The following is a 15303-nucleotide window of genomic DNA, read 5'->3' as shown; positions in this document are numbered from 1 at the left end:
AGAGGTTAAATAGAAAAAATACAAAACAAAAAATAAATATGACTCTCAGCAGCCCTGTGAGGACCTTTCCTGCCTAGCCTAGTTTAGTGTCCTCCTAAATGATCCTGTTGATCCAGTCTCTATTCATTCCAATTCATCCTCCTCAATCCTATCACAATTACTTCCTAAAACCCAAATCTGGTTGTAGAGCCCTATGGTGAAAGGTCATGTTTAAGATAAAATACTCAGCAAAGCCCTTATTCTCATAAGGCTCTTGTCAGTCTGATTCAAACCCACTTCTTTAAACCTGTGGGTTCCCTTCCCTCACTCACTCTGTACTCTAACTTGATTCCAACTCTGGCATCATCCGAGGCCTTTTATAGCACAGAATCTCTACTGTTCCCCTACCCAGAATGCCCACTGTATCCTTATCACAAACTCCTACTTGTGCTCACATATACTGTCACAAACTCCTACTCATTCTCTAAGGCCCAATGAAGGGTCCTCTCCATGAGGAAGTATTCCCTCACTCCCCTAGGTAGTTAGCCATCCCTCCCTTGTTATCCAAAGATATATTTAAATCACTTACCGTACTGCACTGAAATGAGCAATTTACCTACTCAGGCCCCTCCTCTAGTCCCATGACTTCCTTTTCCTCTCACCGACTGTATCTCTAAGGCAGGATTATCTCTGAATCCCCAGTGCCTAGTATCTACCAAGCATCCAATAAATATTTATTCAATAAAAAAATGAATAAATGAGTGAGTGAATGAATGTCTACCTTGATGGTACCCTGAATAGCTAAAATCTAAGAAGTTTGATGAATAGGATTTGCGACAATCAAAGGAAGAAGAAAGAGATAAAAGGATGTATGTGATTTCATAAAGTGATAAAATATATACATATGTATTACTTAAGGACTACAAATGGCCATGAATAATAAATACAAATATTATTTATGGGTACAAAGGTAAGTGCATTATTTACCCTAGAGGCTGGAACTACTCTTTCTAAGCCATTACTATCCTGATGGGTCAAAATGTTTTTTTGGCACACACAGTAAGTTATAAAATACGAACTATGCATCTGTCGAACAGTAACAAAGAACAGTTTAACCTAGAGTAAGTGGTATCAACTCCTACTGTGCCTCTATAATCCATTTATCTAAATCCTACTTAGTTGGAGGATTACAGTTCTCATATATCTAAACAGCTCTAAAGTTTAGCCAAGTGGTTCAAATATACATCGTACACCAAGCTGTACAAATCAGCTATCTGGTTTCACAAAAGAAAGTAAAAGTTTCATGTGACACATACATTTTCCTAGAAAGAAAAGGATACAAAGGAAGGGAATTAGGATCATGCCAAACAAGCAATTAAACAGTGTCCAAAGACAGATTTTTTTTCTGAGTGCCCAAAAGAAGAACTGGCCAAAAATGCTAAAGGAAGCGGCCAAAAGAACCACTAAAAACAAACCTACACTCTCAATGGAGACTTCAGAGTACCAGGGAAAAGTTTTATGGAAATATACGCCAGATCCTCAAATACCTAAATAAAAAAAGAACACTGGAATAGTAATTTTTAAAAAGTGGTGGTGGTACAGGTGGTTAAATGGACCACAAAATAATTAAAATACAAATTACAAAGAACATTCTTACCCTAAGTTCTCATCAAGTAAGAACAGAAATAGGAATTTAACTAATACCCCCCACAAAATAACTAGAATTTATTTACTGAAATAAATATACTTATTTGAAATAACTACAAACATTCCTTAGGTTTTGGGAAAACTCTTGCTCATCTTTGACCTAACAGTTGGTATCTACCAGTGAGGACTAGGAGTAGATGAAACAAACATTAGTATTCATTGAGGCTTAAAGAAGTTAGAAATGAGAAACCTAACTGAACCAGAGTCACAAATATGTGAAACCTGCCTCCCCTAGTCTTATGAAATAGAGGATATTTCTTTGTGGAAAAGTAAGATCGTGCTCTCAATTCACAATGGTGTACCAAATTATATTTGTCATAATAATGTATGTTTATGACCTATGGTTATCATAACCGAACTCAGGCTTAAATATTCTGACAAAACCACCTACTTACCCTTAGCAGAAGAAAGAAGGCTGCCTGATGATAGTTGTTCCCAGTTTACGCTTCACTGATGCCATTATTACATTTGAACGTATTTTAAGTTAGAGACAAACTGCAAACTAGCCACTTAATTTTTAATTTGTTAACTCCATTAGCCAAAAGGTGAGCCCTACTTCCAGCATCACCTACGTAATTCAAATTTATCTGAAATGTGTACAATAATCATACCTACATAGTTTCATAATGAGGAAAAAGCCTAAAAACTGCAAGTGATAGCAAATGAAACATAAATTTCCAAACAACGCTGATAAGTAAACAATTCCATGGGAAAGCTTATATTCAGTGATATTGGACTTCTATGCCTTTTTTTCTCCTTAAGTGTCCTTTCTGGAAATGAATGCTATTTCTGTATTACCTTTACTTTACAATATTCAACTTCTGACCTGCTTTTCCTAGAAAAAAGCAAAACTAAGGAAGCTTACATTCTTTCAATTTCAGTATTTTATGGCTTTATCTGTTCAAATACTGAGCTTAAAACTATGTGGGCTGTGAGTAAGAGATGTATTAATTAGCAAGTAAAATTGCAAAATGTATCTTATTGTTTCCAAATTAATGGTTAGAACATGGACTCCACCATTATGCCTAGGCTCAAATCCCACATCTGCCACTTACCAGATCTGTGACCTTGACCAAGTTACTTAACCTCTCTGTCCTCAGTTTTCCAAACAGTAAAATAAATAGAGCTAATAACAGTACCTCCCTCACAGAGTTGCAATTAGACCAGTTAATGTCGCCAAAGTGCTTAGAACAGGAATCTTTATAGAGGTGTTTGCTGTTGTTACTTAAATCTGTGAAAGAAGCTAAGAAAGGTGTCACATAGATTTCATTTTATCTAAAGTTTTCTTTTAAAAATATTTGAAAGAATAAAATACCTTTTCCTCCCTTCAGAACTCTCACAGCCCTAATGGTCTTAACTTTTCTAGAAATTCTACAATAACTTGGATGATAAATATTTCCTAAAATGAAAAGCCACGAGATTTTCATCTCTTCCGTAATTCAATAAAACACAATTGTGTTAACTTTGAAGGCATTCTGGAATTTGGAGCATTTGGCAAAGAGTGAAATAGAATTATAAATTAGTCTCAGACTATAATTATTAAAATTCTCAGTTATTCTTTCTCCCATTGTCTTCAGTTTACTCTGTTACTAAAATGGGGGTATAAAATGGCCCCTAAAACCCTCCTACAACAGAAGTTGATATGACTTAATATCAATACTACCTTTATCACTTCCATAATAATAGAATACTGTTTTACTAAGAGCACACCAGCGTTTCTGCCATTCAAAGCCCAGGAAGCTGTGATCTACAATAAAGGGGGAAAAGGAACAGTTTAGATAATACACATTACACATGCAGCATAAATGTAACGCCATTTCCTTATTATAAAAGGAAACGTTCGTCGGCATGATTTCTAAGATTTCTGTTAGCTCTAAAATTCTATGACTAATTAACTTGTATCTTCTTCTCCAAGAGACAAACAAAAACAAAGCTAAAAGGCATAAAGTGATACGGAGACAGGACTGCTACACTTGCAGCTAACACACTTTCCCGACAGGACTGTCCAAAGGGCATGGGACGACATAGCTTTGAGACAACGGATTCATCTGGGTCTCATTTTCTTATCTGTTATAAAAAGGTGGGGGGGTTGGGGGGACACGAGGAGTTGACCTAGATTACTTCTATTATCTCTTTCAGCTTTAAAATTCAGCTAAGAAAACCAAGGAAAGCAAATAGAATATAAATAGAAAGGCCCAAAGGGACTACCTGTGAGAAAAGCAAAATGGTAATGAAGATACTTTCTGCTTTCTGTTTCCCATATAATAACACCACCACCATATTTAATTTCCATTATATATTGGTGCTGAAAGAGTGAGACCATATGGTCAACTCCCGATTATCATAGCCAATGGAGAGGAACACTGAATGGATAACAGAAAATGGCAGACAACATGGCAGGCTTGATCTGAACCACAGCAGACATGGTGTGCGCCAGGTCAGGTGCAGGATAACCTGGTGCTCAGCTGGGTGGCAGAAGGGTGACAAATCCCATCCTTGAGAATACTGTCATGGCCCGCAGCCTTCCTCTAAGAGGCAGGAAACAGCTCCTGAATCATTTACAAATAACCAAGATTGGCAACTAAAAACCTGACCAAATGTTTCATTATCAAAAATTATTTAGAGCCAAAAACTGTATTTTGTGGTAGGGATAATGTTACCAGATTTTCCTACAGTTTTAAAACTCTTCAATCCCCTAAAGTGAGTATTGGCTCCATATGTATACTGCACACGTTTTATGTAAGGATAAAGCCATTTTTAGATTTTTCATTAGAATCTTACAGTTTACCTTTTCTGCGTTTTTCAAGGTAGCCAGCCTTTAAAACAAAAGGAAGGTCCTGTGCTGCAATTGGAGGAAACTGGTTTCCTGTGGGAAGTAGAGGAGGAAAAAAAAAATAGTGAGCAATCCATCTTAGAAAAACCAAGTACCAGATCTCATTAGGTTCAGTGTACTTGCAGTTACCCAAATTAATTAAATTCAAGTCTATTAGCTTTGTTTCAGATCCATTCCATAAACTTGTCTCTCTCCTGGAAATCTCTAGAGGAAAAAAATGTTCTGAATTCCTATATCTTAATATATTATAATCCCCAAACACAGTAGTATTATGTAACTAGATGATCTCTACAGGGCAATACTTTATGATCTACATTCTCCAGGGAAAGGATCAGGGAACTATTATCAATAAATGCCATAAATCCCTGAAAGAGAAGTTAGGAATTTCAAATAAATCACATAAGTTTCTTTCCACTTACATTAACTCTTAAAGTATTTTAATGCTTGTTGACTCTTAACCTGCATATCTCTATTCCTTCCAAGTAAAACATAAAATGATTTTTTCCCAAAAAAATCAAATGCTAAAATTTGTTTCTCTGGGTACACAGCAAATACAGAGAAATCTTGTAGACATTCAACTGAATGCTTTAGGTTTTTCTAGGACATTTCAGAGTCCAAAATTAAGTAAAACGATCTAATAGAGGGATGCCTGGGTGGCTCAGTCAGTTAAGTGCCCAACTCTTGATTTCGGCTCAGGTCATGATATTGGGGTCCTGAGATTGAGCCCAGTGTTGGGCTCTGTGCTCAGTGCAGAGTCTGCTTGTCCCTCTCCCCTGGCCTTTCCCCTACTTATTTATTTATAATAAATAAATATATATATAATAAATAAATTTATAAGTAAATAAATAAAATATTTTTTAAAAAAGCTAATAGAACTATCATAAACAAATATTAGATACCTACAAAAAATTGAAAGATTAAGGCAAAAGTCAAGTCAATTAGAAATCATATATTTATGGTCATGAATAATAGGTTATTCATTAATTTCCCAAGTGTTCAATATTTTTACAAGCATCATTAGAACTATAATAAGTTATCTCAGCATTTTACTAGAACTCTAACAAGTGAAAACAACCAATCTAATGAAAATTTTTATGGAATATGCCCAATGGAAATAGCGTCAATATAGTTTATAATTTTTTTAAAAGTGTTTTGATAAGTTTACTATATACAAATTCATTATAGAATTACCAGGTAAGTTTCTTTTTAATATATTATAGGAATCACAGTAATTATAAAATCACAGATATTTTTCCTTAATAAAGTTTAGAATTAAAGCACCAATTTCAGTTCCATGGTAGACCAATTTTACTCAATAAACAAAACAGTATCATTAAAATATATCTTAAATAGTGCACTGATTTTAAAATGTATATAAAAATTTTAGGGAGAGCCAATATAAACATCTGACTAGTTGTTCAGCAAATGTATCCACGTGTCTTTTTTCAGAATAAACTTGATCCATACAAAGGTAAAAAAATTTTACATAAAATATTTTACTATAATATTTTGTATTTAATATTTTGTACATATGTCAGCATTCCATGCATTGTAATTCTGTATAAAGGTAGGAAATGCTTTCTGTTTTGTTTCCTGTATCTTTCCAGATGATGTCCAGTATCTTGTAGACATTTCTGGCTCCCTAAAGGGTACATTGAGTACTTAGCTTTAGGAAACAGTCTATAAATGAGCTTCAGTTCCCAGAGCTATTACTGGCTCAGAACTCATTATTCTACAAGTACAATTTAATTACATTTTACTTAGCATTTGCACAAACAAAGTTAGATGTCATTTTCTCTGTTTCTAGAGAATATATAATAGATACAAAGACACAGAGTTGCGGACACATTTTTTTTTCCTTATTCTAAAAAATTTTAAGTATAAAAATTCACTAGTATACCTGGAAACTAAAACAAAACAAAACAAAAAGACTGTGTCCTAGCAAGACAGAGAAACCTAAACTTAACTAGGATATAAATATTAAATAAAATGGTTTTGTGCTATAACAGATACCTAGACACTGAGTTTTACACTGATACTGACTTTAAGATGCACGATATAGGTTACAGAGGTCTGTGATGACATCCCAGCACTGCAAATCTGTGCCTTTCCTTAGGTCACTAAGCCTCTTTGGGTATCAGTTTCCTCTTCTAAAACATGAAAAACTTCATTTCTAAGGCCCTCTCAATCCTAGGATTCCATGAAACACAGCCACATGCCTGTTTCTCCTGTACTTTCAGTAACAAATGGCCAAGATCCAAGATGGATTCAGTTTTCAAAGATATCAAATGTGGAATCTGTACACAACATATTTTTGGTAGAGCAACTGATAACTTCCTTTAGATCTAGCAAAGAATTGTTTTCTGTCCTTTCAAAGGTTGATTCCTAGCTAGAATCTTGGCCTGGAAGATCTGTGAAAGAAATATATACATTAAATATTTTTGGCTGACAGACACATGAAAAAATGTTCATCATCATTAGCCATCAAGGAAATCCAAATCAAAACCACATTGAGATACCACCTTACACCAGTTAGAATGGCAAAAATGGACAGGGAAAGAAACAACAAATGTTGGAGAGGTTGTGGAGAAAGGGGAACCCTCTTACACTGGTGGTGGGAATGCAAGGTGGTACAGCCACTTTGGAAAACAGTGTGGAGGTGCCTCAAAAATTTAAAAATAGAGCTACCCTATGACCCAGCAATTGCACTACTGGGTATTTACCCCAAAGACACAGATGTAGTGAACACATATGGCACCCCAATGTTCATAGCAGCAATGTCCGCAATAGCCAAACTGTGGAAAGAGCCGAGATGCCCTTCAACGAATGAATGGATAAAGAAGATGTGGTCCATATATACAATGGAATATTACTCAGACATCAGAAAGGATGAATACCCAACTTTTACATCAACATGGATGGGACTGGAGGAGATTATGCTAAGTGAAGTAAGTCAAGCAGAGAAAGTCAATTATCATATGGTTTCACTTATCTGTGGAACATAAGGAATAGCATGGAGGACATTAGGAGAAGGAAGGGAAAAATGGGGGGGACGGAATTGGAGGGAGAGATGAACCATGAGAGACTATGGACCTGAGAAACAAACAGGGTTCTAGAGGGGAGGGGGGAGGGGGGATTGGTTAGCCCGGTGATGGGTATTAAGGAGGGCACGTACTGCATGGAGCACTGGGTGTTATACGAAAACAATGGATCGTGGATCACCACATCAAAAACCAATGATGTATTGTATGGTGACTAACATAACATAATAAAATTTTAAAAAAAAGAAAAAAAATTAAATATTTTCATATCCTAATAATTCTCCCCTCCACATGGAAAATTTGGAATTTCAAAACTTTTTTATTGTTTTTTTTTTAGTGGCAAAAATTATTATGTATTCAATGGATATACCAAACAACAATAACCTTTAAGAAAATAATCACTACGGTAACTAAAAGATTGCTAATGATGTTAGCTTAGCATACTCCTTTCACAGAGCTTATTTTCTCACTTCCCATTATTACTCTTTTCAGAAAGGACTGACCAATGATTTGCTAGTACTGGTGATCTCTAAGGCTAATATGACATTTCCTTTTTAAAAAAAAAAATAGGCTCATATCATGCTTAGACACAAAAATGGTCAGCTTCCTATTAGTAGGACCACAGATTTCCCAGGGCAATGAAGCCTTGGGGACAAGGCTTTAAAGACTGATACAGCGACTCATGTGATGACACTGGGGGCTAAAGCAGAGGTTGCAATTCACAGGTTTACCATTTCTTGGTCTCTCTGCCCCTTTGTAAAATGGCAAGTCACTATGAAAGCCACCAAGCAAGACCTGAATAACCATTAGGGTAATTCGAGTTTGCCTTTATTAACTCTACTTCTTGAAATGGAAATTCCAATAGCCTCATGAGAGTTCCACCATGTCTTCAATAGGTCTGTCTGAAACCAAAGAAGGCAACAGCTATATGCATGCAGGAAATGCTTCATGAATATGACCCAAAAGATACCTAAGGTTCTGTTGAGTCCAATCAAAAGCTTCTGTTTTATATCAAAAAACATATACATATTAAAAAAACATATACATATGTAATTGTGGCTTCTACTAATTTTCTTGGAAATCTACAAAAATATGGAAAATTCAAATGGCAATCATAGAATAATTAAGGGAATAATTAAGAATCAGAATTAAGAAAAATCTGAAATCAAGTATGTTCATCAATATCCACTAAAATAAGTCAAAATGCCATAGATCAAAAGTATGTGGATTATATTATCCATAGAGTTATATTATCCTTCCCATTCACTTAAAAGTGCTTCTTTTAATTATCTGGATTGGGTAAAATTGAATATGTATTGAATTTTAAATTTAGCTGATTAAGTTCTAACATAATTTTTACAGAAAGTCTTAATAAAAATGTTACTTACATTAAAAAAAAAAGGTGCTTCTTTTACTTTGGAGTACAAATCAAAATTTGAACTACCTAAGTACATGTCTGAAGACTGCTTTTTTAGATAAATTTTTAATATAGGAGTACTGTTCCTAGCTCATAAAATTAGGTGGAAAGAAAATCTCTTTAAGATTTTTGATTCTTTGGACTAATTTTTTAGACCATGAGGTACCACATTTTTATAATATATTAAAATTATTTTAAAAAATTATTTCTAATGGAATTAAAAAATGTTTTATCTAAAAATTCCAGAGTTACTGATTTGTGGAAACCCTCGTAAGACTCCCTCAACTATTTATAAGGACGAAAGCATATCAATATGTTGAATCAGTCATTTAAAAATAAGGTTCAATATGAGAAATTTCACTCGGCAACCAGACTGCTATTTCCTATAGTATTTATATGGGCACCCTTAATGCTTTTATATTTTGGGAAAGGCTGTTTTTTAATAATATATCATTAAATGAAAGATTTTATTTCTTTTAAATAGAGATGGTAACTATTTCATAGGATTGTTTTTTATTTTTTACTTTTTAAGTAATCTCTACACCCAACATGGGGCTCAAACTAGATCAAGCGTCTCATGCTCTAGGGACTGAGCCAGCCAGGCATTCCATATTTCACAAAAAGATTTTAAATCAAATTTTATCTCCTATACAGAGTAACTTCTCAGCTACTCTGTGTCTGCCTATATTGTTTTTGCTTTTTGGTTTGGTTTGGTTTGTTTTAGTGGCTTAAAACAAAGCAAATTTATTATCTCATAGTTCTGGAAGTCAGAAGTCCAAAAAGCATCTCCCTGGGCCAAAATCAAGATGTCAGCAGGGCTGTGTTCCTCCTGGAGGCTCTAAGGAAGAATCTATTTCCTTGCCTTTCCAGCTCCCAAAGTCTGACCTATTTCACTGGCTATTGTCCCCCTGCCATCTTCAAAGTCAGCAATGGCCAGTTGAGTCCTTCTCACAATGCCCCTTTGGTTCTGATTTTTTGCCTCCTTCTTGAGGATTCTTGTATTTACTTTGGGCTCACCTGGATAATCTCCTTATTTAAGGTCAGCTGGCAACCTTATTCCACCTGCAACCTTAATTCCCCCTTGCCAGGTAACAACATATTCACAGGCTCCAAAAATAAGAATGTGGACTTCTTTGGGGAGCTATTATTGTGTCGACTGCATCCCTCATTATACATACCAATTGGTTACTGGTTTTGTGTGTGTGTGTGTGTATCTGCCTCTATCTTAATCATCTTTTCTGTCACAGGAAAAAAATTAAATTTAGGGGAAAAAAACGCCTTTTTATAAAGTCCGTGATATACAAATATTTTGAGAAAATGAGATACAAGCTTAAAATGGAAATACTTTTTATTTCAGTTAAAAATAAAATTCTAAATATATCACAATTTTCACAGATACTCTAAATAATATAAAACATATACAATTATGAACTGAATTTTAATGTTCATCTTTAACACAAAAAGGTGCCCCCAATCTGATTCTGCATCTTAGAATTGTGGTTAAAACCCTGGGTCTTGGATTCAAATTGCAGCTTGACTACTACCTCTGTGATGTAAATAAGTTACTTAATTTCATTAACTTTACTTTTCAAATCCTTGAATGTAAATAATAATGGAGAATTACTGTAGGGTAGTACTTAAGATTAAGAAATGTTAGTTCCTATTATTACTATGGCAATTCAAATTTGCCAAGTCCAGTGTTCCATACATAAGAAAACAAGAAAGCTGAAAAAATAAAGAACTACAATAAACCTTGAAAGCCAAGTACCTTTTAACAATGCAAATTCCTTTCCAGCTATAGATATTTGGCAAAAAAAAAAAAAAAAAATCTGATGCATTAAAAAAATATTTGGTGGTATTGTACATAGTAAAGATTAGTATAAATGAAAAGGAACACTTAAATCATTTATTAAGTATTTACTAGTGTATATTATGTGCCAGGCCCTTTTCTAAATATTATCTAAGGCAGCCAAAAAATAAACTCAACCTATTGAAATTTGTTGAAAGCATTTTAAAAGTAAAGTCAAATAATTCATGTATAAAATTTAATGAATAACTAATAATTGGTCTTTCTCCTTCCATACCTGTACTACCTCTGTATGAAACATAACCTTTTCATATCCCTAGACTATAAGTTCTAAGCATTCTTTTTTAAAAGTATCATAATTTAAATAACAAATATATATAAACAAATATTAGCATGGTTCAGTAAGGTAATAATATCTGCAACAGCTAACATTTATTAAGCCTTTACCACAGGTTAAACATGATACAAGTCATTATCTCATTTCCCTCTCACACAGCCCCAAGAGGTAGGCATTATTAGTTGCATGTTACCAATGGCAAATCAAGGTCACACATAGTAAGTGGTGGAACCAGGACCCCCACATCTGTCCAACAAAGCCCACTGTTGAAATGCTATGTACTATCGTTGAGGAAATAAGTGAATGCCATCTACAGAAACTAAAAGACAACAATATTGAATTACTACTCTGTGGCATTAATCACAATTATTTAAAATTAATTCCTTAACAGCAGAATGATATATTTAAAATATTTAATTTAAAATTTAAAATTCTAGGATGTTTGTTTCACTTTCTACAAGACTTTAGTGAAGTCAATTTTGCTTCCTAAACATGTCTTTCAAAAGACTTCCATTTTGGTTTAAACACACACACACACAAACATGCAACAGATCAGTAAAGGGAAAACAGATCTTTATGGAAGGAAAAGGAGGCTCTTTTTGCATGAAGTTTCCTTTAGCAAATTAGATAAAAATAAGAAATGAATATAATTTAGACTGAAATCTTTAGCTCCTTTCAATTTAATTGTTTTATTTTCCCATAGGTTGTAGGGCAACTTTTTTTGCAACCTGATTTATGTTGTGAGCTTTAAACTATAAATTTTTACAATTATTTTCAGAATATGAACATTTTTCTAATTTGCAATATCCTAAGTTCATTTTTATTCACTTGTTTTTCCTATTTTGTGTATAAAGAAATAGAACCATTAATAATATAAGATCATATCTTAAGTGTCTGAAATAGGAGTATGCAGAGTTAGAATGTCTTCCAAATCACATAATATAATAAGGCATATGTTTTTGTTTTATCTTGAAGAAAGAGAACGCATATATAAACAATTGTTATTCTATTCCCATCTTCCAAAAGAATATCACTGAGGTGTGGTTAAAATAAATGAAAATTATCTAGTATGAAAACTATCAAATATGAAATTATTCTGGATTAAGATTCTACTTACGACCCTATTCTGATTACTTGATTACCAAAATGGGCTTGGTTATTAAAGTAAATACATTCCCAAACATTCGTCATGCAGGTATTTATTACCTATTTCTATTTAAGAAAACAACTCTCTAATTTTTATTTAAATCAAAAAGCCTTTGGCATTTCACCTCTTCTGCCAAAGTGCTAAAATATCCTCTTAAAACACATGGGTGTTCTCTGTCTTTCCTTCCTTTCTCTCTCTCCCTCTCTCTCTCCCTCTCACCCCTTCTCTCTCTCACAAACACAGACAATTTATCTTCCTTCTGTCTAAAACAGGTCTTTCCACAGGTCTCTTTTTTCAATATAGGTATGAAATTAACACATTCTTATCTATTATTGTTTATTTAGTAATACACTGCTTCATTACCCCCCCCCGCAAAAAAAGCATCTTACATGCATTTGTACAGATACATTTGGTATGGAAATTAAAACAAATAGGTGAAAATTGTGTGTATACAGAGAGAAAGCAAACACCTGAATTTAAAAAATGTTAATGCTAAGTTTCTGTTGAAAAATCTCCTGCTAGCCTTATGGGTTTTTCCCTTGTAAGTTAATGACTTAAGAAATCTAAATGAAGGATATAATAGGAATTATTTGTATTATTCTTGAAACTTTTCTATAAATGACATTATTTTAAATTTTAAAAAATAAAAGTAATCAATCAAGGCAAAACTAGGAGTCAGGGTAGAACACAAAACAAGTTGGAACTACAAAGTTATTTACACTTAGTGGGAGTGGGCCAAAAATTCAGTTATAAGCTTTATAACAACCAACATGAAAGAAGAAATAATAAATTATGTAATTCATTACCCATAAGATAAATATAGATCATTGCTCAGGGAGGAATATATAACAACTATTCCTGGTTCTTGCTACTGAAATGAGAAAGAAATCTTTCCCATGTGTTTTCAATGTCCTCAATAACATTGTTACAGTAAGTAAAATAAAAGTTTCACAGGGCTGCTTTGTATACCATTACTCATGTCAAGCCAACAGCACAATACCAAAGCAAAATTTACTAAAAGCAATTCTACAGAGCACAAAACCTGGTAGCCCACATATACAGCTCCCAAACAGCTTTGTTAAACTCAAGGATAAGAACTAGAATACCTACAGGAGTAGACACCTTGCACATTTTTCAGACAATCCTTCCAAAATACTATTTGCCTTGGCCAAACTTTTGGTAACTATTAAATCCCAAGCAGAAGATATGTTCCCTGCAAGAAACCAGCACAGCTCTTTTATGTTACTACTTCTGAGCCATATCCCTTAACAATCACACAAGCTGGGGATGATGTAGAGATGCTCTTATTTATAAATTTACATGTAAATATAATATAATAGCTTTACAGGGACATATGTCTGGATGAAGATCACCTTAACACAAAACAAATCAGCAATTGCTCATAAAAGTTCTAACTCAGGGCCAGAACAATTCCAGCTTGCAAAAAGTTTAAGTATATGCTTACTTCACATAAACAAAACATCCACAGAGCAACATGTTACTGAGAATGATAAAATGCCCATCTATTTTTTAGTATAAACTGGTAATAATATGTACACCTGGGTAATTGAAAGAATTAGAAAGCATTGTTATCTGTATAACAGAGTAAATTACTAAAGAACAGACATTAAAACTTCAGTATTAGAAGAGTTGATATATCACATTTTTTTCTAGTGTCTGAAAATAAAAGCACATCGCATGCTTAATCCTCTTTCTGATCCTTAGCTTCAGAGGGGAATAACTGTTAACAGCCACATGTGAGACTGGCCAGGGAGAGAAACATTCATGTGGCACCACCTACAATATTAGGCTAAAATCATGGATTCATAAGTTTGTCTTTTTCATTAGACTCTGAGCAAGGGATCATAAGATGGTGCTTCTCAAACTTAAGTGAGCATCAACATCACCAAGGGTACTTATTTAAAATGCTGAAGTACAGGGACGCCTGGGTGGCAGAGTTGGTTAAGTGGATGCCTTCGGCTCAGTTCATGATCAGGTCCTGGGATCGGGCCTCGCGTCGGGCCCCCTGCTCCGCGGGAAGCCTGCTTCTCCCCCTCCTCCCGCTTGTGCTCTCTCTCACTATCTCTTTCACTATCTGTCTCTCTCTCTCAAATAAATAAATAAATAAATAAATAAATAAATAAATAAATAAATAAATAAATAAATAAATAAATAAAAATCTATAAAAAAATAAAATAAAATGCTGAAGTACAATTTTGAAGTAAAACACCTACATTGCTCTTAGTGGTATGTTTTTAAAACTTCATTTTATACTTCTCTTATAGGATTTTAAAAATATGCTCTAAGATAATGTTCAATGCAAAATCAAAAAAAAAAGTCAGTAAGTCGATAAAATACAGTTCCGCAACCAGCATAACACTGAAAACAGAAGGGAAATGTCAGATACATAAATGACTATGAGGAGGGGATTTTTATTTACAGAATATCTAACTTCTGAGTCATTAAAATAATTTTATAAAAATATAATACCTCTTTCACCATAGCTGGCGCGGTCCCCCAATGATGAGGAGTAGGGGCAGAAAGAACGGACGAGGAAACCGAGAGAGAGAGGCAAGAGAGCAGGAAAGGGCCATCACAACTGAGAGCAAAGAGGTCATCCTCCTTTCTCCTCCCCACCTTAATGCCTCCTTAATAACACTCCAATTTAGTCCTGAACTTTGTAACAGCCAACATAAAGTAAGAATTACAATAAAAAAGAAAAAAAGAAATTGGAACTTAATAGTATGAGAAGTGCCCATTTTCAGGCACATGATTTCAGCATATTTTTCAAAAATGAGTACCCATGATATAAAAAAATCAACTGCCAAATATAGAAACTGATATTTACCCTGAGTTAGACGTCATAAGGCAATCCAGGAATCTGCTCACTGTGTGCATTATCCGAGCCCAGCCCAGCTGTCCCTGGTCTCCTTTCCTCCCAGTTAAGAGTCATCATTACCAGAACAATTTCACCACTGAAGTTTAAGTTCTTGACTCAAATTAAAAAATGTCAAATTAAAACTCTGGGAAGGGGG

General features: G+C 34.2%; 1 protein-coding gene across 2 annotated transcripts in view; it reads right to left on the bottom strand.

Moving 5' to 3' along the window:
- SKAP2 (src kinase associated phosphoprotein 2) overlaps positions 1–15303 on the bottom strand; it is a 165372-nt gene that overhangs the window by 67864 nt on the left and 82205 nt on the right. For both annotated transcript variants that reach the window (XM_064575138.1, XM_064575139.1), the window contains 2 exons: positions 4475–4552; positions 3350–3433 (listed from right to left, as the gene is read on the bottom strand). In XM_064575138.1, coding sequence (XP_064431208.1) covers positions 3350–3433; positions 4475–4552 — 162 coding nt within the window. The remainder of the gene's footprint in view (positions 1–3349; positions 3434–4474; positions 4553–15303) is intronic.

Source organism: Mirounga angustirostris, unplaced genomic scaffold (genome assembly GCF_029215605.1).
Source record: "Mirounga angustirostris isolate CCGP_5_RB_7025 unplaced genomic scaffold, mMirAng1.0.hap1 SCAF_12, whole genome shotgun sequence".
NCBI lineage: Eukaryota > Metazoa > Chordata > Mammalia > Carnivora > Phocidae > Mirounga > Mirounga angustirostris.
This window is presented reverse-complemented; position numbering and strand designations above follow the sequence as displayed.